Source organism: Ischnura elegans, chromosome 7 (assembly GCF_921293095.1).
Source record: "Ischnura elegans chromosome 7, ioIscEleg1.1, whole genome shotgun sequence".
Lineage (NCBI taxonomy): Eukaryota > Metazoa > Arthropoda > Insecta > Odonata > Coenagrionidae > Ischnura > Ischnura elegans.
The window spans coordinates 19,016,595-19,040,202 of record NC_060252.1 but is presented as its reverse complement, the minus strand read 5'-3'; the positions used below and the strand labels follow the sequence as shown (position 1 = coordinate 19,040,202).

The 23,608-nt window shown below is 38.5% G+C and overlaps 1 protein-coding gene across 1 annotated transcript; it reads right to left on the bottom strand.

Moving 5' to 3' along the window:
• Positions 1-491: 491 nt before the first annotated feature.
• LOC124161953 (arylsulfatase B-like) lies at positions 492-23,557 on the bottom strand. The gene is made up of 9 exons (XM_046538232.1): positions 23,290-23,557; positions 18,664-18,810; positions 17,860-18,019; positions 16,191-16,417; positions 10,624-10,891; positions 9,554-9,711; positions 8,549-8,684; positions 7,234-7,389; positions 492-2,873 (listed from the first exon to the last, which is right to left on the bottom strand). The coding sequence occupies exons 2-9, from the start codon at positions 18,799-18,801 to the stop codon at positions 2,137-2,139; spliced, it is 1,980 nt and encodes a 659-aa protein (XP_046394188.1). The 5' UTR covers positions 18,802-18,810; positions 23,290-23,557; the 3' UTR covers positions 492-2,136.
• Between the last annotated feature and the right edge of the window lie 51 nt (positions 23,558-23,608).

The window sequence follows — 23,608 nt, the reverse complement described above, 5'->3', positions numbered from 1 at the left end:
TTGACAGCGTAATTATTGACAGCATGACTTTGAAATTGCACATTAATTTTCCCCGATACCTGCTTTGAGTGCACAGAACGTTCAGCAAAATAAAAAAAAGTACAAAAGGTAAGGGATTCTGGAGGCTTGCGTCAATTATCGTTCCTTTTCCAATCGTAATAGTTGTTGAGGTATTCTGCAACTTTTACTGGAGAGAAAGTGACTCTTTACGTTATCCATAAGATAACAATAAAAACTTAATAACCTTATTTATTTTGACACATTTAAGTATTCAACCTCTCCCGGAGAAAATTGACAATGAACCAACTGTACAAAAGATCAATAAAAAAACCTTACTCCAAGTTCTGAGCTAACTGTTTTCCGTCAAGGTTAGGCACTTTGCGGTGTTCACGCAATTAAGGCTTTTTTTATCAAGGCCCATTCTAAGAAGTTATTTAGCAACAACCAGGAAGAATCGTTGAGGAGATAGGGGTAAAAAAATAACAAAATCATTTTTTATATAGTAAATTAATTCGTTTAATAAAAATAATATTACAACTTTCAAGTGAGGGCTCTTGTGCATTTTTTACTAAAGTGAGTTACATAGACATCATCATGTTTGCCCCATTAATAAATCAATAAATTACACAACAAACCACGTAGATCTATGTTGCACAAATATCTCAAAAAAGAGATTTTTAAAATCTTTCTCACATAATCAACAGTTACACAAAAATATTCCATGCTCACAAGGCACTTAAATACGAATACTGAAATCACAAGCGCTTATTTCGCTAAAATTAAAAAAAAATCACTTTCAAGTTAAGAAGCGTAAGATGCATGACAATGAACATATGAAGTGAGGGATTTTCTTCCATGCCTCGGATATAAATGAGAGCATCTCATGACTTGTTCCCTGAAGCTAATTGCACTCTTCGTTTTTTCGACCACTCTCGAAGTCGAAACGTGATGAATCGATACGCCAATGCGCACCACAAGTCGATTTGAATTTGAACATAATACTGACAAAATAAGTTATCCCATGAGCGTTCTATTTTTTTCGATCACGGACGGGCGGCTCCCATACGATCTTGGACGCTCTCGCGCCTCGCGATGAGCAGTGTTTCCGATGGAAGGAAACCACCCTCCACATTTCGCAGGGAATCAGGAACAAGATTTCAGGTAACAGCACTCACATCAGCATATCACGGCGTGCTTTTTGTCCAGGTAGAAAGCTAGCCTGTTGATCACATCGCACAGGCTGTAGAGGAAGAGGCATTCGCCACACGAACAAGATGGGCCACACTTTGAACCACTGCTCATCATCCTCCAGCAACAGTAGGCGAACAATAAAGTGACCACAGGGAACAAGGCCATGTTTACCAGCTCTATGGAAACTTATAAACAAACAATGGTGGTTACGAAACTACCTTGTATTGTTGGATGACGATTAATGAGGCGAACTTAATGGCGCGAAAAGCGATGGGATACAACAATCATAAACACACACACTTGAAAATGGCGGGAAAACGCGAGACAAGTCTTGCGGCGGAATTTTTGAAGAGTCAAAATAGTGGGAATGGCAGACGTGAAGGAAAGCTGAAGGGGAGAAAGGAAGAATATCAAAATACCTACACTTCTCTCCTCTAGCCCTTTCCAAACTATCTCTCACCACAACCTTTCCTCTTATTTACAAAATGTTTATCTTACACAATTGTAAAAAGTGTCAAGTGATGACCAAGACTCCCAAGCACATTCACTTCACGCGGGGACCCAATTATATTTCAAATCCTCGGCGACTGATGGCTTGCGAAGCAGTCCTTGCCCGATCACAGTGAGGTGGGACGCTCAAAAATGGGTTTTGTTTTCAGACCACAAACACGCTCGTTAAAAATTTAAATTTCTTTTTAACACAGCCGTTGTGGAAAGCAGCAAAACCAAACACAAGTCCGTGCGGGCACCGTCGAGTCGTCGTTTGTTGTTGTTGTTGTTGCTGTGGGTACGACCCTGAAAGGCCCAACCGTGCTCTATCTCACTAAGGGGAGGCACTAGTAAATCTTCGGGAAAGTCAGGACGAAGATGGTGTCGTTGCTATTTTTTCCAGTTCGGCAAAAAAACTCTCACGACTTTATCCAGTGGGGTAATAAGATGAGCAATTCACATGTCCATCTTCTTTCCCCTCCTGACGACCTTGTGCAGACCGATCCCGATGACAAACACCAACAGCACAACAATGGCCACGATGACGGTGATCTCGAGGGACTGGGGAATCGCCTGGTTCACCTCCTGCGGATGGCTGGGCACCACTTTGACGGAGTCGTCGTGCAGGACCGGGAAATTGTGGTTGCCGCTGGGCAGGTGCTGCTGCGGCGGCCGGTGGTCTGCCCAGTTGACCCACGTGTTATTCCAGAAGGCCGGGTCCGCGTTCAAGTCGTCCTTTTCCGGGTTGCCGGGAGGGACGGCGGACTTCCGGTACCGCGCGAGCGACTCCTCTAGACTGAGCACGACCACAGGGCGCGACGCGGCCAAGTTAGTCGTCTCGCACGGATCGTCCCTCAAGTTAAAGAGGCACGGCGCCTCCAGCGGCCGACACGCGTACTTCGGGTTTTCCCCTACGTCACCCTCCTCCTCCGAGGCGCTGCTGCCGGCCTCCGTCAGAGCGGCCCCTCCCCTCCTGCGCTTGCATCGCACTTCCGCTTGCGAGCGCAGCATGCGGATCAGCGGCTCCTCCAGCGGCTGGCGAGCGAGGCCCCTTCGGATGCGCCGGGCTCGAACCGAGTAGGACGCTGTGGCGGATTTTGAGCCGAGGACGGCTTCGATGTCGTATTCGGGTTCCTCCAAGCCGCGGCCCTTGTCGCCGTACCACGCGTCGTTCTTGCCGCCCATTGTTGTGCCTGCGCATTCATAGAAGAAAAGACAATGGGATGAAGAAATGCGCCAGCAAAAAAAGTGCGGGACATTCCGCGAGGATAAAATAAAATGGTCATCCTTCAAAAAAATCGAATTAAAATTTTCACTGGGCCAATCACAATAAAACGAAAGCGAATTTCCAACCAAAACACACCTCGACTTAAAGTTAAAAGACTAATATTTGTGAAGCCGACCATCGAAACATCCGTAAGCAATACGCAAAGTAACCACGAGTCATTGATAACAAAGCAATGAATTGGGTTTTTAAGCGTGACTTAATAAATATATTTAAATCGCTACATGGGTACGACAAAGTTCTATCTGCAATCACGTTAGTTTCAAGAGAAATCAGGTGATATATTGCTGTCGATTAAATTATCGTTACGAACACGAAAATAAATAAAAACTCGTCGACAGAAAGTGTGGTTATTTACCAGAGAATGAACCTCGACTAAGCTTGATAAAATTAACGTAAGCAAATTGCGGCAGTTGTTCGACAAGGTTCTATCTGCACCCTAATAAGATTCGATCAAATTGATTTGATCTATTTATGTTTTTTGGCACAAATAAGGCAATCATGGTCAATCCCGGACGTAAGTCAAGGTATTGCAACCGTGCAGAATATTATGGGAGATACATTGTCGTGTGAACACCCTCACATTGAACTTCTTCCCTCCTACCTCCCCCAATTTTTTTCTGACTACGGCCTTGGAATTGTTATTGCTTGATCACTAGTACTTTGAAATTCACCAAAGTTGGGAACTTGCTATCGAAAAGTGTTTGAAAATGAAATGTGGTGTTGAAACCCGTGGTAGCCGAACGCTCCAAATAGCGTGATTTATCCAGCAAAAATGATTTCGCTTTCCCCATAAATCAAATTTAGTCCCGCGATGTTTTACTAAGCTAACACACGTACATACTGAGAGCTAAATTGTATTAATACGTCGATCAATGGAAAATGCTTTGGGCTTCTCTTATTATGAAACAAATCAACCCATTACTGTACTGCGTGTTAGAAACGTAACGGAAATTAAGTCTAGTCCCCCTTCCAATGTTCTTTTCCTTATATTGTATTCTATGTCTAAGAAACAGGGGAACAAATATTTAATTGCTAATATAATTATAACGCCCACAGTAATACAAACATATTGGCCGGTAAAAAACATTAACATAGCAGCTTTTTATTCGCTATGGATTAACATAATTGTGAAAAAATGAAATGGTTGATTATTTCTCACAAAATTCCAAAAAGAACATAAGAATCGCCACTTTATATAAGTTTGAGAAGAGGATAATAATGCATTCAAGTGGTTATTTGCACATATGAAAACTTCATCGGTGATTTGAAAATTACTTTTGAAACAAAGGTTTAACCTCATCTGCTTAGTCCTGCTTAGGGCATTCGAATGGTGCAATAATAAATCCCATTGCATACGTGATTTTTATTGGGTGTTTAATCTTTACGTGTAAAGCGTTATTACCATAGGCGTCAGTCACTAACTTCGATAGAATCCTTAGCAAGTAATGGTAGTTGAATTCTCGCTGAAAATTTTGACGAATTAATTTCCCCAGAAGACTTAAAAAAATTTTTCCGATTCAGCAGTTTGCGGTCCATTGGACGGAATTTCTAAGGCTCTCTGGTTTTCCCGCGACCGTGTTATCAATCGGGAAGTCCAGAGCAAGAGGTCTCCCCGGCAGTAAAGATTCTATCGCTACGCGACGAGACGAAGAGAATATCAACGCAACATGTGGTGTAATATGCATAAGGTTAGTGTGATTTTCCTCATTATTGAATTGATGGACCATAAACCGTATCTTGTGAATGATTTTAATGGCTAAAAATTTGGAAAACTCCCTTCCGATAATTGAAATTCGGTAGTCTCAACGGAAGGGATGCATACCTATCAGCTTGAATCAATTGGCAGGATTTCTCCTAGAGGCAGGTCAGTTATGAATCGTGATGTGAATGCTGGACTAGCGACTCGATTGAAACGACCTCTTTCTTGAGTGAAAGTAATTTATAAAACAAACAATTAAACTGCTTAGTAGCGAGCACAATTCTTAGAATATCGTCCCTTCATGGGCCCAGTGATGAAGAAATGAGAAAAGTAGATGGCGCTTTTGTCGAACCGTTTACCAGGTAACATAATGACAGGAAAATGTTTGAATTGCCCACAGAATTGTGTTTTTAACGGACCTTTTGCAGTAGTTCGAAATTTCCACGACAAAACAAAAATGTGTGTTTCAAACGACCTTTTGTACACTCCCAACTCCTCACCTCTTCTGTCGTGTCTTCTCAACTTCAACCGAACACATCGGCTATTTGTCCACGAGAAAGTTACCCAAACCATTCCCCCAATTTCTAAACACCCCCTCCACCTCCAAAACTGTACGCATATGTTCACACCATGTGCAGTAAAATATAATTGACTTAATTTACAGCGTTTAGTTACTTAATTGATCATTTCTCAGAAAACACCAATTAGCAACATAAGAATCATAATTTTCCATTAGTTTGGGAAGAAGAAAAAAATACGTATCTGCGGCTATTTGTACCTGTGAAAACTTCATCGCTGATTTGAAAGTTACTTTTACATTCTAAACCGAATATTTAGCCTCATCTGCTAAGAGCTGCATAAAGCATGAGAATGGAGAAATATTAAATCTACGTCGAGCATATGATTTTATTGGATGTTTGAAAATGAAAATGAGACATTTTTGAAAATATGGTTCTGTTAGCAATAAAATTATGTGGACCATACTAATATTTTTCTATTAGGTATTATGTTACCAGGCAGTCATAACAAATTAGATTGTACAGAAAGCTTTTCCTTGAAAAAACAGCACACAATTGCCAACTTTCGCAGCGAGTCGATCAATGGCGCACGAATGTATAAAGGACGAACAGACATTCATTTTTACGCACATGGTTCGCTTGAATCTAAATTCTGCTCGATGCTTCACGGAGAGAACTTTTCCGAGGAGTCTGACTGTCTCTCGGCCGCGCGAATCATCACCGGTCGACGGGAGATTCCATTCCTCTGCGGTTGCGTGTCTTATGATCTCTAACAGCTGTTCAGTCGGCTCATGGCCACGCGGACGACTGGAGTGCAGTGATTGGCCAAATGGACGAGGAGTATTCTAAGGCCAACTCTCAAGAAACGAAGGTTCCAAGAAATGACTCAACGCTTCGGGATTTAATTCATTCAGAATGGACAGCTCCACATTCTCTCTTCTCATACGTGGACTACTTTAATCATGCACAAGGCGGTGCAGTCGGCGAAACAAGAATATCTACTTCTAAGTTGAAATTTATATTCTGTTGATCATTTTAATAAAATAGAAAGTAGTTGAAAGTGTTGAACTAATGTTTGCGGATCAAGAAGAGATTTTATAAAACAAAAATAGTGCGATACGCCCTACTCTAAGAATTAAATGTACCTGTAAGTGATTCAACAATTCGAGATTAATTTCAAGCAGAACTGAATTAATTATTCAATTTCATATACTCAGATTTTAATCGTCGCGAATCAAATGCTGTCCGTGGTTTTTCCCTCAATAGTTTCAAACTGTAACATAATTTTCAATGCATTTTTCTTTACTTATCATTGATAATTTTCTTTGCTTGTAAATAGTTAAAGGCGTTAGCCTATCCTAGGTGTTGTAAGAAAAGTTTAATTAAATTTTAATTATAGCGAAGTGGTCAAATTAAATAAGAGATTTTAGTTTCAAGCAAGTTTATTTTCAATCATAATTGCATGAAATTTGATATTACTCAACTAATATGCTCTGATGTGACCTTGTGTACATTTGATGTGGTACATCTTTTTTTGCACTTACTACTCCTTCGATTACGGATTTACAATCATTATAAGTCGATTTAAACAATTAAAAACGTCTTTAAATCCACGCTCGGTTGGCTTTAGAATGTCAAAATTGAATTTTAGGGACAAGTTTGAACTCATATGCGTGAAGGGGTCGAAAAATGGACCTACTATGGATTATACGAACGTAGAAATAAAACTAGAATAAATCCATGCATCAATTGATTATAACATTTTATTCTATTTACAATTTACCTAGAGTTTTAAATCATTTATGTTGTCCGGCCATCTAAGCCCTTTATTTGAGGACATGAAGACTTGTGTCCTTCACATGAATGAGGAGACTTCAGCACCAGAGATTTGAATGGTGGCGGGAGTTGCTCGGCTGTTTCTCAAACTCGCCGCCAGGGGAAGAATGGCCCCGGCGTGCGTGCGATCACGGGCGGCAAGGTCCCTACGGGCGGCTTTGGTTGGTGGCGCCCTCAACGGTATAATATTTAACTATGACAGTTGAACTCACCATTGATGTATTTCCAGTCGCCTTGTCGGAGGGAGGCATATCTGTCGATGTCATCAATGTTGTTGAGGACCTCTGTGCGCGGGGAAGGCAAATCCTCCGATAAGGCCTTCCACTGGTCAACCCCGTACAGGCCCTTGAGTTCAGATGTGTCCACGCCTGTAAGGGAAATAAGAGATAGCAGGTTCATCAGGAATTTGTGATTATCGTTCAAGGCTAGTGAAATAGCGAAGTTAATGCGTAAAAAAATAAAATTTTGCAACGGAATAATGTAGAAACATCAATAAATTTCATTGAGAAAAACGACCCTTTTTTACTTGATATTTTGGATACATTTATTTAAAAAATTATTGCTCCGACATCCAGTGATGTTCTTCGGTGCAACCCGCGTCACAGTTAAAATAAATAATTCTCCAGCAGAGTAGACAAAACATTTGGTCCACATTTTTTGGACTCTTACGCAGGTTTTCCCAAAAATACATAACAGGATATTTTGGTCCGTGAATGTAGTAATCAATGGACGAATTGAAATATTATAAAAAATCACATTGCTTTTTATTAATAATATTTTTCAGAAAAGCTTATGATATTATTGAGTCGATGGTCTCGACTGCTAATTTTAATTATCCCAAAGGAAGAAACAAGAAGAAAAATATCCGTGAATTTACATTAAATTCAAGTTAATGAAACAGAAAAAACTTTTCTCTCCTTATTATGGCCGATTCATTTGAAAATAATTAGCGCTGAAAGCTATTTTTAAATCACATATCGTCAGCACTTATTGAATAATTAGGTTGATATTTTTATCAATTTTCATATCGCAAACGAAATTATTTATAGTTAAGTAATTTTGTTGAACGCGCTGATTTTTTGGAGTACACAATGCCTAAAAACATTTTAAGCAACGAAACTTACGTAGATTGAAGGTTTTTTAATTTGTTGCAACAAGTTAGACTTTGATAGTAATATATATTTGTCTGCACAAAATTATTCTCCGAATACTTTCTTTACAATTGATAACTATTCAGTAAGAAAATAATATCTCAAAATGTTGTAAAAATTTCAACAAATATTTTATTTTACTTTATGCAATGCTTAAATAAAACATTTTCGACACTTGCAATTTTTTTCAATTACTCAAGCAGAAAAAACATCTTTTCAGCGAGTGATTGGCATGAAGGTTCGCCAAGTTTTTTTTATCGCGCAACATTTTCGTTCGGAATGTGATTTTTTTAATGCAGCCGCAACCTAAAAAGAGTTCATGAGTACGATTGCACGCAAAGAAAAGTCATCGAGCGATATCAGAAATATTCGTTACCTGCGGCAGAGAGGAATGTAGGCAGCCAGTCACTGGTATGCATCAACTGGTTGGATACCCTCTGAGTCTTGTTCAGGAGAGGACTCCAGATGGCAGCAACGTTCCGGACACCACCTTCCCAAGGAGACTGCTTCATCTGTCGAATGGAGTGGAAAGGAAATGATTAGTGAATGGCGCAGTTTATTATCCGAATAAAAATACTTTAATCCAGCATTCTTTAGAGTAAATCTGAGTGAACTAGAGTATTTTCTTCTACTTCGTGTGCAATCAATATTACAATTATAGCGGTGAATCCTTAGATTACGTGATCCATAGTGGCTCTGATTGACGGATTTCGTCGTTAAAAACTAGTTTATTTTGATAAGAAATTATATTTTAATAGAATTCAATACTCCTGAAGAAGTACAAGTTGAATTTTTATAAGATCTGTAAATATGCATTTTATTTGATAGATTTTCCGTTCTAACATTAAAGTTGGGTATTCAATTTTGGGGCCTCATCTATTGATCATTTCTCAGCCACCTTGTGCATGGCCAATGATAATTTTCTACGCATGCATTTATTCAGTGAATACTGCTACGCTGAATTCAAATTGAATTTATATTCTGTTATCAAAAATTAAATATCGCCTTCCATTTTGACGTAGTTATAGAATAGTGTACTTAAATATTTGGATTTTAAACATCTAACTGCAATAGTAGTATGCATAAAATGCAAACTGGGAGATGAATTCAATTATGTATTGGTCATTTTTTCTGCAGTTTGAGTCGGTTGCGTTGAAACTGCATGTCTTAACACAATAATTTGTGGAGTACGAAGGGAGGAATATATTCTGAAAGCTCCGCGAAAATGACATATATAATTCAATAATTCCTCGAATATTTTTGATTGTGGGCCCCGTATAATAACAAAAATAACAATGGCTATACAGATTATATTTTTAAAGAATCTGCGATAGTTTTCACCTTGAATCATTAAACGCTACATGAGTGAATGGAAGCTTACCCCTCTGAGTGGATAGTTGGATCCTTTGTTGAAGTGAATGCCGTGTGTAGGAGCGCCGTTGTCGGACATGAAGAGAACTATTGAGTTTTCCAGCATTCCTTTCCTTCTCAGGGCGTCCATGACCTCTCCAACGGAGTCATCAAGTTTGGAAACCATTGCTGCGGAAGAAAAAAGAAAAATTAGGAACCGTAAGAAGATACAGCCAACATGAAGCATTTATTGTTAGCTACAGCCACTGTAGATCCATAATATTGGGTAAGAAACGCAGATGTATAAAGAAAACTATCTTTAATCAGTGATTTAACTCTTGGTAAAACGAATTGCCTCTTTAAACCTAAATTACAATTGTAAAACCTTCTTGTTTTCTGGTTGGCTGCTTTTTGCTAGTTACTGTTAAGGACAAAATTCCCAAAAAAATGAGAAGATGTAATTAAAAATAACGTCCGGGGTCCAGAAATAAATTATTACGAAAAAAAATGGAAGGAATGAATTCGATAGAGAAAAATGATTGTATACTGGAAAAGATTCAGAATTATTTCCTGTGATGACATTTTTGAGAGCAGGGTACTAGATAGAGGAGGCCCCAGTCTGTCCCATAAAAGCTTGAGATATGTGCGTTATAATCAGTTTATAAAAATACACGCAGGTTTTTAATAAGTGCAAAGCATAAATTGATGTTTGCGCTTGCCAAGAATATCATTTGCCAAAGACGGGGGGAATAATCTAATGAAATATTTGTAAAATTTAAAATTTATATCCAAAAGCCAATTATAACAGGAATTAAAGTCTCTGAAATCGGTTTCCGATATTTCATTCCAGCCAAATTAGCAGCTCCACCCTATTTTTTGTTACATTCGTGGTTTTCACTCACTCTATGACTTAACCCGAAGGTTTTTTTGGATAGGTGAGGGTAGACCTCACCCCGGACTAAGCCACAGGCGTGTGAATTCCACTTATGCAGGGTAGATGAGCCTTATCCACTAAGCTACCGCGCTCCCCATTCGTGGTTATAGAATTGATGAATTGAGAAGTGGGAGTAATATTGTTAGGAGTATTTTGTGTGTACCCACCAGCGTAGGCGCGTCGGTGCTTGTCCTTGATGTAGTCGACGCGGGCCCTGGCGTCCTCTGGCGCCTGCAGCGGGTCGTCCTCGTTGCCCGAGTGCGGCGCCAGGTGCGCGATGTACATGAAGAGCGGCCGCGCGTCCGGTGACGTCGTGTCGTGGTTCATGATGGTGCGAACAGCCTCAGCTGTGAACAGATCCGTCGAGTACTGTCCCACGGCGTCCCAGTCAATGTCCAGGTCACGACGCATGTCGTATCCCCTCCAGGGACGGAACTGCCAAAGAATAAGGGATAACTCATTTAGGTTAAAAGAATTCTCATAGAAGAAGGTGTCGGTCAACTTCACACAAAACGTAAAAATTTCAATAATTTCAATCATTCATGTTTCAGCCTGAAGGTAGATTTGGATAGGTTCGGGTGAAGTTCACCCTATAACAGTGCGTAAAATAGTATGCGCACTTCGACTCTGAGACTTTTAAGCATGTAATCCAAGAATACCATCCATCAAATATACAAATCAGGCCTAACGCAATATAATGTAACCCTGATATATTAATTCACTTCCTGGTCCTTTCAAGAAATAATGTAGCATGCTGGGATGATTTGGTGCGTATGCCAAAGAATGCTAAATTCGCGGCCGCTCGCATGTGAGCATCGTGAGAAATATTTTGAAGTGAGGCCAAATGGTAGAGCTTTGTGTGTTGTTTTCATTCAGAGGAAATTTGAGAGTATTTTGATGGAAGCTCAAGCGATAGTAGTTTCTATGAGTAATCACAGTGCCACACGCCATCGTTGAAAACACCGTCAATGAAAATGTTACATGAACGTCTTAATTTCTCCGTAAATGAATGAAAAGTGATACCTTGATGTGACCCACGGAACTTCAGCTTCAGTACCCATATTATTACCACATTCGGTGGATCAGCTGAACAGAGTCTTGCATTTTAATTTGCAATTTTTTTTCCAACCGATATCAACTTCCAAATGAAAGGAAAAAATCATAACTTCGTCCCACTTCTAAAGACACCTGATGGAAAAAACCCGTTATTTAATCTAGTAGCACGCGGTCGAGACGATGAAAGCCAATGCGATATGGAAACGCCTTTCCTAGCCGCTTATCCATTTTAGCGCTCTTTGAATTGAAAGTCGAATGCAAAGTAAATGAACGTCCTCGGCTCTCCAAGTGGGTCGTTGAGATAACTCCTCCATCGTCTTCCCGCCCGGCTGCTGGCAATAGGGCGACCGGTGGCTTAGGCCGTTTGCGCCACTGCACGGCAGGTGGGTTTGGCCTCTGAAGGCCTTGGGATGAAGAGGGAGGGGGTGGAGGGAAACCCGGTGCCGTCGCCTCATTACTGCATTGGTTTGAAAAGCTCAAACTGCAACCACGATACTGGACTTTAATTCTTCGATTCTTATTTTTCGTTCATACTCATTCATTATACGTGAGTACGAGTGAAAAATAGTTAAAGATGAAAAAAACCGAATCGGGCAATTAACCATACCTATTGAAGCTGAAATTATGTGGGTTATATCAAGGCATCATTTTTCATGCATTGACGAAGAAATTAAGACATTTATTCAACATTTTCATTGGCGGTGATTTCAACGGTGGATTTGGACACTGTGAATACTTACATGATCGATCATTGTCATTAAAAATTGAAAAACATTCATGAATATTGCTGTAGTTTTATTTTACCTCATAAGCAAAGGCGTATCCTGAGGATTGGCAAGGAAACACTTTTCTTTGGTAGAAAACATAAGAATAATAAAACTGTATTTTAAAAATGCAATGTCTTCAAGGAATATCAAGACTCAGAGCACCTCTAAAAAATTAATTCGCATGTTTTCGGAATTCCCAGGCTCCCTGTTTTAAAATGGGTGGCGTTCTTTACCCCACATATTCTCTTTGCATGCACTCTTAAACACAGTTAGTTTGCGCCACTGGCCGCCATTTCTCTTCAAGAGTCATCTTTTGCCATTGAGCCTATCTCGTTTCCTCCGAGTCTGTAGTGATTCCTAGCCTACTCTCTGCGTAAAAGCCTTGTAGATAAAGCTCCCTGTTCGCTAATGGCAGTTTTTGACGCTAAATAGCGGTCCCACAGTTAACTTTTGCGGCTCATAATGTTAACCTTCACTGCTAGCTAATGGCAAGGTGACGCAAATCGTTTTTCCTCCGGCAGTCCGTCTGAGAATGGTGGTTGCTGTCACCCAGCGACCTTCGTTCGCGCCGTGAGGCTTAAGTTCCATCCATTTTTAAACCATCTTGTACCACGCTGCCGGGTATTCAATTGACGCTAATCTGTCTATGGTAAAATTTATATGCATGACAATGGTTCGAGGTTGAAAGAAATCTCTGAAAAAGAGACCATGGAAGGTGTATTTTATTTCTATCCCTGTTAAATAAAAACACTGGTATTGGCCACTATTACTTCATATCTACAGAACAAATTTTTCGTCACTTCTTATGGTTTCTATTATGAAAATATAATTCTTTAGTAGCGGCAACTATTCGAAGTTCTTAATCCAGTAGCAATGAGAGTCATGGACTGTTGTGAACCTCACTAGCTGCTCCCAAGCAATTTTCTATGACTGTTCCCCGACCTTCGCGTTCTCATAAGTATCTGATGACGTCGCAAATATTTTTTAGCAGACAGCGCATTGTTTGGTATTATTATTTTACTCATAAATGTGATACTGGTCGCAGAAGAGTTTCTTTCATAAAAGAATATATTTTCACATCCATCCTCCGAGTTTATTAATGATATTACTAGTTTGTTTGAGATTGAATGATATCATCATTCATTTCTCCATTTTCTTTCGTGATGTGATGAAGAAAATGTCATCCAATCACAAAAAGAAGGAAAAATACCTTAAATTTTTTGGTGTATGTGATTACTGAATTCAAATATTTTCCCTTAGTGATACGCATGGAAAATTGTGAGCAGTCCGTGGGAGGATAATGATAATCCTAACCCTCTCTTCCCAGCCCTATCATGAGTCTCAATTGCCTCGTCCGCTCATGTCTGCTGCCTCTCAATGCCTCCTTGCTGGAATACGTTCGAACTTGACACCGTTCCGATGACCTTGCTTGCAATATTTTCCGAGATCGCGGTGGCGGAACAAAGGTTTCGGTCCTCCATAAATTGTCACATTTGAGTCGAATTTCTTCCCCAATTTTATTCTCGCTGAATTAAAAAAATGAACTATAGACGCTCAGCTAAATTTTTTTAGATGACAGTATTCCAAAATATTTTTGAATTCATGTAAAATACCAAAGAAACACATTTACTCATTTATAAGGAGAATTGCATTGTGTTGGGTGTTGATGGCAACTCGCATCTATGAAAAAAAACTTTCATTCGTGTTTATTTCTAAAGTAAATAATTCAATATTTCATCTACAAAACTTTGTATATATTTATAAATACACTTACTCAATCCACGGTCAAGCTTTCATTTGTATGTTATGGTTACTGTGATAGTCAATCTAAAACGAATTTCTCTCACGGATGGGATAGCAAGAAAACATAACTGCCAAGATTTAAACCTTTACTAATAAAAATATTCGAAGTCCATGTTGCAGTTCTTATGGTGTAAATTTAATTCAAATAAAAATTATCAACGGAAATGCTCCAAGTAAAATCGATCCAAACAGTACTCACTTCTTTTGTAATCGTATTTTTATCAGGAGTTGAACAAGAGCTAATCGCATTTCACTTTAAACTTCACTACTTTACTAGTTGGAAATAATTTCTCAACAATTATTTTTACCGGTTTACCATGCCTCAATGCTATAAGAAGATACTACTGAGCCTTGAACATACAATGACTGTATTAAGAGCCAAGGTGACTTCCATTACAATTTAAATGATAACTAGAAATGGATGCTATATAATAAATTGCTGGAACTAAGTACCCATATTAAATTAAGAGTAACAGAATGACCAGATATTAAAAATACCATTAGTTTCTATTGATTTTAAAATCACGGAATCAGTTATGCAGTCGATTTTATGATAATTTTACAAGATTAAATACATTTCAAAATTAATCTAATGTGAATTGACTCTTGAGTTAGTAAACTGATTGTTACTCTCAAATATGAACGATAATGACACCAAATGATTATTGTCACAGCTGAATACTTTCATCAGGGATTAAATGTATAGATAAGTTGCTTTTGAAAGCACCTGCGGCAATACTTATGGCATAAAATGTGAGTCATGTCACATTACATGCGTAGAGCAGAGATATAATCCTACTGTTTGGTACTACTCCGTTAGTTAATAAATAGTTGGCAACGATTACATCTTTTGAGGGTGTTTTTTTAATATATGTCTTAAATTGGGGCAATTTTTAAGAAACATCTATGCAATTACCCAACTATGGGTATTGACTGTAATTTTATAATGACAGGATGTCGTTACTTAGATGACAGGCTCTTGGTTGATGTTTATTGCCTGCGAATGCGGGACTTTGGCCTCTTGAAATACGAAACAAAGTGCAAGCTACATAAAACCGAAGATAAAAAGATCGCAAATTGACTATAATTAACTATTTCGTTTTCTTTACGAATACCTATTCTTTACAACTTTCTAGCAGTTGCCATAACAACGCGAAAGCCTGTTTCCGCTGCAGGAAATAAGGGAGTAGCATAATTCAGAAATATCTTGCCATTTTCGCTACCATGGGAACACTGAAACTATATTTTTTACTAGCAGTTGCAATTATCGGCAAAAAAACGAAGAGGTGTTGGAAATGCGATGGATATACTCATTTTTGAAGCATAAACCAATAGAAATGCTCATTATTGCAATGAGGTAGTCGTTCCTGGAAGCTAAATGAATTCTACAGCTATTAAACCACGAAAGCACGTGGCACCTGTGCTGCATATTTTTCAACTGTTTAGGTAATTTTGCAAAACGAGCTGAAAGGTGTGCATGGTATTTATTTTTCTCACGCCCAACAGCTTTTATTTCCGTAATATTAAACAGAGTTTTGGAAAATCATGTAATTGATTTGCTGTAAATGCATTATGAGTGCCCTTTGTTTAGAGTTGAAACTTTGATTAAAGTATTTCACTCTATTGAGGTTTCAAAGCTACAAATAATAGGGAAATAATTTATGAAGGAATACACAGTTCGAATTTTCGAGGGTATCGCAAGACGAATTTTGTTGTCCAACTTTCCAATGGTTATTGAAAAACTCAATGGATGCTATCCATTTTGCTAGTTTTTTTTTAATGGTACTAGGTATTATAAAATTCTATATAAGATTTTATAATTTTTTTAAAATAAAAATTTCATCATTGATTGTTCAGATTGATTAAACAGTTTTAGGGCTTTGAAATAAAACCTAGCTAAACACCGTTTAATTGCTTTTCCACTGCAGAAATCATTGAATCTATGATGAATACTGTAACAAAAATCTTTGAAGTCATTGGCTAAACCAATATGTTTGGTTCAACGTCGGCAGTGAAGTAACAAGTTAAAATTATCAACAAGCAATTGGATAAATAAGAGTTCGGGGGGCTGAAGAGGTAGGAGGTATGAATTCATAAAAGAGACTCACCGTGGCCTCGACTGTGTGGTCGTAGTAGTCATGGTAGCCGTTCCAATAGCCGTAGTGTGAGTCGAATCCTCTGTAGATGGGCGTGTATTCCTTCTTGAAGAAGCCCAAGTGCCACTTGCCGATTGCTCTCGTCACATAGCCCACGTCGCGCATATACTGCGGCATCAACTTCTCCTTGAGCGGCAGTCCCCACGGTTCCGGCTCCAAGATAACCAAGTGCTGCATTCCTGGACGATAGAAAGCATGGGAAACCTCATTGTGAGCACGTAAAGCAGCGGATTCAGAAAGATACCAGCGCGAAAACATAATTTTAGTGACGTAAAACAACAAATTCAGGGATATAAAAGTGCGAGCACTTAATTAGATGAATTCCTCAAGCTCTCAACTTAGTTCATAGTTCAGTGCGTAAGGAATGGACTGAAAAAATGAGGAATTCTTTCGGGCGAATGTAACTTTGGACACTTTTCCCTCATGAAAGTAAGGAAGTAGCGACGATTCAGAAGTATAAATCATTATTATAACGGCCGTGGAAACAAGGAAGGTATGTATATATTACCTAGCTAAAATACTTTTAGCACTGCACAATTCTCAGTGAAAAATGAATGCAAGCTAGAAAGTAGATGAACTCCATAAAAACTGAACAACGTAAATATGTAATATGGATAGGGCTTATTAACAAGTGTCATATTCAAGTTTCAGATGTACACGATTTACTTAAATTTGTAACATCCAAGGATGTCACGATTAAAAGCAGTGACTTTAAACAGCAGTCACGAAATATTGAAATACTATTTGCCTTGAATCGCTCAGTTTTAAGATAAGATTGGATCTCCTTTATGGGGGTCGTGAACAGGCTGTGAAACGTGTCCTACATCTGAACACGTTCATAAAATTTCTCCTTGTTAGTAACTCCTAGTGATAAACCTTAATGGATTTTATACGTCAGTATTTGATATTTTACTGCATGTATCGAGGAAAATGTAGCACTCTCGAAGAAATATTGAAATTATTTGGTCAAGGATAAATTATGAGATTATAAATATCTCTGGAAAAATAAAAACGGAGAAATGAAAGTTTTCACTTGCCTCCTATCCCTAGGTGGTTAGTAATTTGCAGTAAAGAATGTTGCAATTGAAGCTTAAAATGGAAGCAATTTAAACTCAAAATCTCAGCGTGGGATTAGAAGAAATATAGATGGTTACTTCGGCCATCTTCAATACTTTTTGCGTCTTTTTTCGGTTTATCAGATAAATTATAAACTTGCATGAGGAAAAATTGCTTATCATTAATAACGCTTTCAATTTTTTTTAGTTTTGATTTTTAGTATAATGAGTAATTAATTATTGTTATTATTATTTTGCGTGAAAATTCACTACTTGATCCCCAAAATTGAAATGATCATTCATTAGCATTTATTAGTTTTTATGCTCAAATAGTAATATTGACATCGATAAAACATAATGGTTATTGTAAGCGGAGGAATCCAGCGATGCATCATTCCAACAGACTGATTTATTCACGTTTCACATAAAACACATTTCTCCGTGATGTTAGGCCCAACTTCCGTTCACTTCTATCCCCCGGCGTGGTACTCCATTCTAACTCATATCAAAGAAAACCTAGACAATTTTTTATTAATATTTCAGACCTATTCAATGAAGAGCCTTACCTGTATGGATTGGATGCTTCCCAGTCATCAGGGCTGTTCTAGATGGCGTGCAGAGAGCCGGCACATAATGCTGGTTGAGGATTATACCGTCGTACGCCAAAGCATCGATGTTCGGCGTAGGTATCTGGTTGGAACCGTGAAATCCGACATCGTTCCAGCCCTGTAAATGGAAAAAGGGAGAGTGTGAAATAACTTGAAATTACTCTATGATGTTGTTTGTTTACGTTGTATAATTTTAAAAAATTGTGGCAGATTGAATAAACAGCTTGCGATCCTATTGACTACCATAATTAATTAACGTGATTTTCCATGAGTAAAAATTCCATTGAACCGGGAAAAGAACCACGGACGTTAGGCTTTGAAATGCAGTAAGAAATCAAGTATGTGAAGCGCAGATGATATAAAAACGTTAAATATATTATACTTAATTCTTTTCTCAGGCATTGTAAGATTTTCACTTTTGCAGTGAGGAAACGTCTCGCAAGAGAACAAAATTTACGCTATCTTGAACTCCGAGCGCTTTTTACATTTAAAATTAATAAATTACGTAACAAAAATTAGTTTTTCGAAAAATATTATTGAAATATGCAAAACAGTGCGCGAGTAGATGATAAGAGTAATGCTGAATGAATATTTATTAGCATTACATATTTAAGGATACTTTTGAATGTTAAACATTTTTAAACGTAGAAAACATGTACTTATAGAAGAATAATATGGTTAAAACGAATTGTAATGAGACTTATTTGGTTAAAGTGGACTTTTTTTAAGTGTTTCAAAATATATAATAATATAGTTACTTACCATGTCATCGGCCAGCATGATGATAATATTTGGCTTTTTTTGATGATGTACTGCTGGGTTTCCATGGGCCACATAGCCGCTCAGCAGCAGTGTGTTTAAGAGAGCAAAAAAGGCGAAGCTCTGCCTCGAGGAAGTCATTATGGCCCTCTGAAAAGAGATAACAGCGCCATTGTTAGACGTGCTGATTGAAAGACTGGGTGGACTCATTAACATTGCCTAAACAACAGACATGGAAGAATATGAACGGTCAAGGTTTCATGCCTGAATTACCATGGGACTATCTGCGATGACTAACTTTATTCGATTGAGAAACGTTGAAACTTTTGAAAAAAATTCAGTGATTTGTAGATAGTTGTCGCGAGTGTACTACGGGGTGTATTGTTTCACCTATATATTTCGTATATTCACACCGCTACCGTCTTCTGGGATGAAGTCTTTCCTACTCTTCCATCATTAGATAGTGAAAAATGCAGCTAATGCCGGATAATGGAACTGCTCATTGGATGAAAACCCGAAAACCCTAGTCACATATAATCCACCACAACTTTCACAAATCATCTATCAATCTATGATTCATCTAATCTGAGATTCCGCCTGGAACCTAAAATATTTGGGCTAAAACGCAGTTCGTAGACGTTAAATTTTTCGACCAGAGTAAGATATTTGACTCTGAAGTTAACTTTTGCGTTAATTTCACGTGGAAAATGGCATGAGTGACGTTCAAAATGAAAATGAATGAAATAAAATCTCGAGAATTGAAGTTCAATGCATTATAACAGAAAAAAGGAGTTGTCTACGACGTTTGAACCTACTCAGACGAATTCCTCACGCTATAAAAGCTGCTGCTACCGTCGACCTTTTCAGCACGCAGCGCTCTCCGAGAGCCTTCCAAACGAATACTGGGAAAGTTTTGTTTTTATGCGTACTATCGCAGCGGATAAGAAAGCTAGCAAGAGGTCACTAATCTGGACTGGTTTCTTCGTATTTATGGTAACAGTTGTGGACATTTTTGTCGCAAGAAAAGGCGAGAACATTTATCTTAAACCGTGTATTGGAAGAAGACCAGCAAAGAAATAAGTTATAAACAATTTTATGGCATTAAGATGTATCTAAGAATGCCAGAGAAGTTAATTTTATTGTACTTGAAAGGGAATTAGAGTCTATGTAATTACTTGGGCTTGAGTGACGTCTACGACGAATTATTTATTAGTAAAAAACGAAGGATTTTTAATTTTCTTCCTTTCTGCCATATTGAATGTTACATAAGGGATTCAGGAAGGTGGCGTGCTCGGTCGAGACACTACGCTACCTAACGGAGACTTCAACGGCCGAGGAAACTTCATCGGCCGAAGTAGACTCCCTGCGGACCCTAAGCTTATCGCCAGAAAACGCATGATAGGGAAAAGGACATGCAAAAAATGAAAGGTAATTAACATATAACGAGAAAAGTGGTAGTTTTGCCCAACTTGGACGCCAGAATGTTCCACATTCATTAAATTTTGACATGCATATCAATCCTTTGATTGGAGAAATAAGGCAACGTGTCACAGAACTTGATTTTCCCAATTAAAATTATTAGCAATTCATCCCAAGTGGCCCTTAATAATAGTGTATAAATGATTTTCAACTATCATATTATGCACCCACCACCAAGACCATTTTTCTGCATTAATAAGAAACAGGATATAAAAATTGAAATTTAAGCGAGTAATACCATTTTATCGAGCAATGGGTGAAATATTGTACATCCTTGATATATTTTCGATTGTAGCGCGCATAGTTAAAATATTTTAAATTGCAAATTTTATTTAAAAAGAATTCCAACTGTCATATCCACAGTGAAACAATGAAGAAAGTTTTATGACAGCCAGTATATGATGAATATTCAAGCGTTAAAAATAAACTACTAATGAATAAACAAGCACCAGTCTTCAGCGTGAAAACAGCCACACACTAATCTGCCAAATAATAATTTATCTGGTGGTATTGTATAGCTATAAAAGTAATTCAAATATGAAACGCATTGAAAGTCTAGCAAGCAATAATTGCATCCTATGAAAAAAATACAAAATATAAAACATGAAAGAAAATGGTAAGAATAATTTTTTCTCATGTTCAAAGCAACGCAAAAAGTGACACCAGAATTTTTTCTTAGGTTATGATTCCATGAGATTTTTACTCGGTCTTTTTTTTTAGTGAAATTGAAATTTAACACTGCAGCGTTCCGCAATTCGAACTACTGAGCGAGTATATTGTTTGCTATCACAAATATTTGCTAGTATGACTTGATAAAATGTGGAGTCTTCGTGTTGTCGTGCAAACTGATTTTTACGCTATTGATATCGCATCTACCGTGGAGGTCTGAACTGTTGTATTTTGAAGTTGCCCTCAGCTAGGCACTCAAATAGGACTTGGGTTAAGTTAGAGCGGGTGCTAACCCATTTAAGTCTATGCTGGCACGCCTAGGCGAAGGCCGGTTACTTGCGGTGTGAGCCGACCTTCCGCGTTGCGATTCCGATGTCGTGCCGTCAATTTGAGTAGCTGTCCAACTCCGCGACAGTTACTCCAATTATTATATAAGTTTCCAGGTAGAAATTAAATGGGGATACATAATTTTAATTTTTTTCTTCCAATACCGTAACATCATGTGTTAAAAATTGCAATTTTCGCTTAAAATAGTGAAAATTCGTGATACGAATACTTTCAACTGCAGGTTGGTTTTTATTTAAAATATTAATCCGGCGTTAAACTGTTGCTATGGTTACTATAATGAGGAGCGTGGCAGCCTAGTGGTTAGTCCCCTCGACTGCTCTTCAAAGGGTCCTGGGTCGAAAGCTTGGGGAAACTCCAAGCAAAAAATCTTCGAAATGCGAGAGAAAAAGAAACTAGCCCCCATGCCCTGAACGTGCGTAATACACATGACCGTGACTTCGTACGGGTTGAGCTCTGCCCTCATCCAACCAGAATGACCTTCGGCTTGAATTCCGCGGTTGGTGAGTGGTATTTATATCGCCATTTTGTTGTTTTATAATTGCTATTTTCGCACAATTTTTAAAAATTATTGTTCTATTTCTTTCCACAAAAATATTTTTTTCGTGAAAATGTGACTACAATGTCTACGTCTACCTCACAACCTCATTTTGGAGCAAAATGTTGGTCAGACCCCCTTTCGATCAATGTGGCGTGAAAAGACACTTGTTCGCGTGGCGGGTCAATAGCTGCCCGTGTGTCGCACAGCATAAGGAATTGTCGCGGGTGTTTGCTGCCCACGTGGACGCCGGCCTTGGAGTATCAAAGTCGCATCCCTTGTAGGGAAGGGGAATGTGCGGATACCTAGCCGATGACCTTATTCTTCTGACATTGCACAACTTGCTAAAAGCGTTAAATCCGAAGGCAATAGCCTCTCCGCGGAAGTGATGTCCAAGAGGTTGTTGCACTATGAATTCAATGTTTTATCCTCCGATGCGGCGAATAAATATGGTCTCAATGAAGGGTTATTCCATTTTAATTTATAAATAATATCTCACAAACAACTTTCATTAACTGATTTGGGTGTTACTTGTGACGTTTGGACGCTACTTATTACTTCGGCGTTTGGGAGTTGGGAGGAGTAATGACGGTACAGACGTCGAAACTAGTTGATAGCTAATAATAAAAAGTTTGTGGAACAGTACTGGGATTTGATACACCGTGAAATTTCGTTAATTTGAAATAACTACGCGTTTCTTGAAGAGAAGTAAATAATTATTCAATGGGACCAAAACCCGAAAATGTTAATAAATAATTGTTCACGTCATCATTGAACTCACGAAAAATGATATTTTCCTGTGAATGGAATAATAATTCGTCCTCCTGTAAATTTGAGCCAAATAAAGCACGCACAAACTCTGCATGGGTTAAGGTATTGCTACTGAACTTTCAGTCAAGTGAAGTAAGTCGAAAAAATCTAGAATTTAACACTGAAGATAATCTTTCAAATTCATCTTATTCAACAGGGTGCCTCATATTAGAATACACGGATAAAAGATTTAGAAATTGAGAAAATTTGACCATTTTTGCCAAATTTCCACCATTTACTGGATCAATTTATTACAGAGATGAACTAATTTCCGACCGATTATTAGTTCTATTTGCGATTTCAATATCAATTTTTTTCAATTTTTGAAGAATCTTTTTTTTTTTAAGTTTTGTCTCCAAAATAAATCTCAAACTAGGCTATTGCTCACTTTAAGTTTGAAAATTATAACTCATTGACGAAGAACACGTAGCACAAATCCACGTTTAAGAATTTTTCACTTTGGGCCTTCGTAGGACGTTCACCGACCGATTGCTGAATGTTTGGTCGGCCGAACCGGATGTACTTTCCGCATTCACACGCTTGGTCGGGGCGACGAATTCTCCCATTACATTCGCCCCGAAAAAAGGTAAACACATATTGACGTAGCATCTGATGCTTCACCGGCGTATCGCAGATTTATAAGCTATCCCGGTCTCCCACCGGTTTTAAACCTCCACCGTTTTCAGCAGCTTTTGGAAGATGGAGAAAAAGCCGGCGACGATGGAAATTTCAACGCGGAGGAAGACCTGGATAGATCTCTACACATTCTGATGACGGTCGGTACTTACGTTACGCGTTGCAGCTTCCCGTGTCAATGTAGTAGTCAGTCTTTCAGGCAAAATCTTCTGAGACACCACCGCTAAAATCCCGAGACGATATCGTGTTGGGGGTAATGCACTATCTTCTCTTCGATCCAACTTATTCTAATGTGAATAAATAAATGTTTATAAATATGTGTTGTCTCAAAAAGGGTTTCTCAGCACCCCTGTACACTCCAGGCTCGCCGGAATTATTCGCAAGACCAGCGCCCTGCCCGAGTTCGGAGTCAAGACTGTTGGTCTCCACCGGCTCACGTGGGGGTATATGAGCTAACGAGCCTCCCCCCCT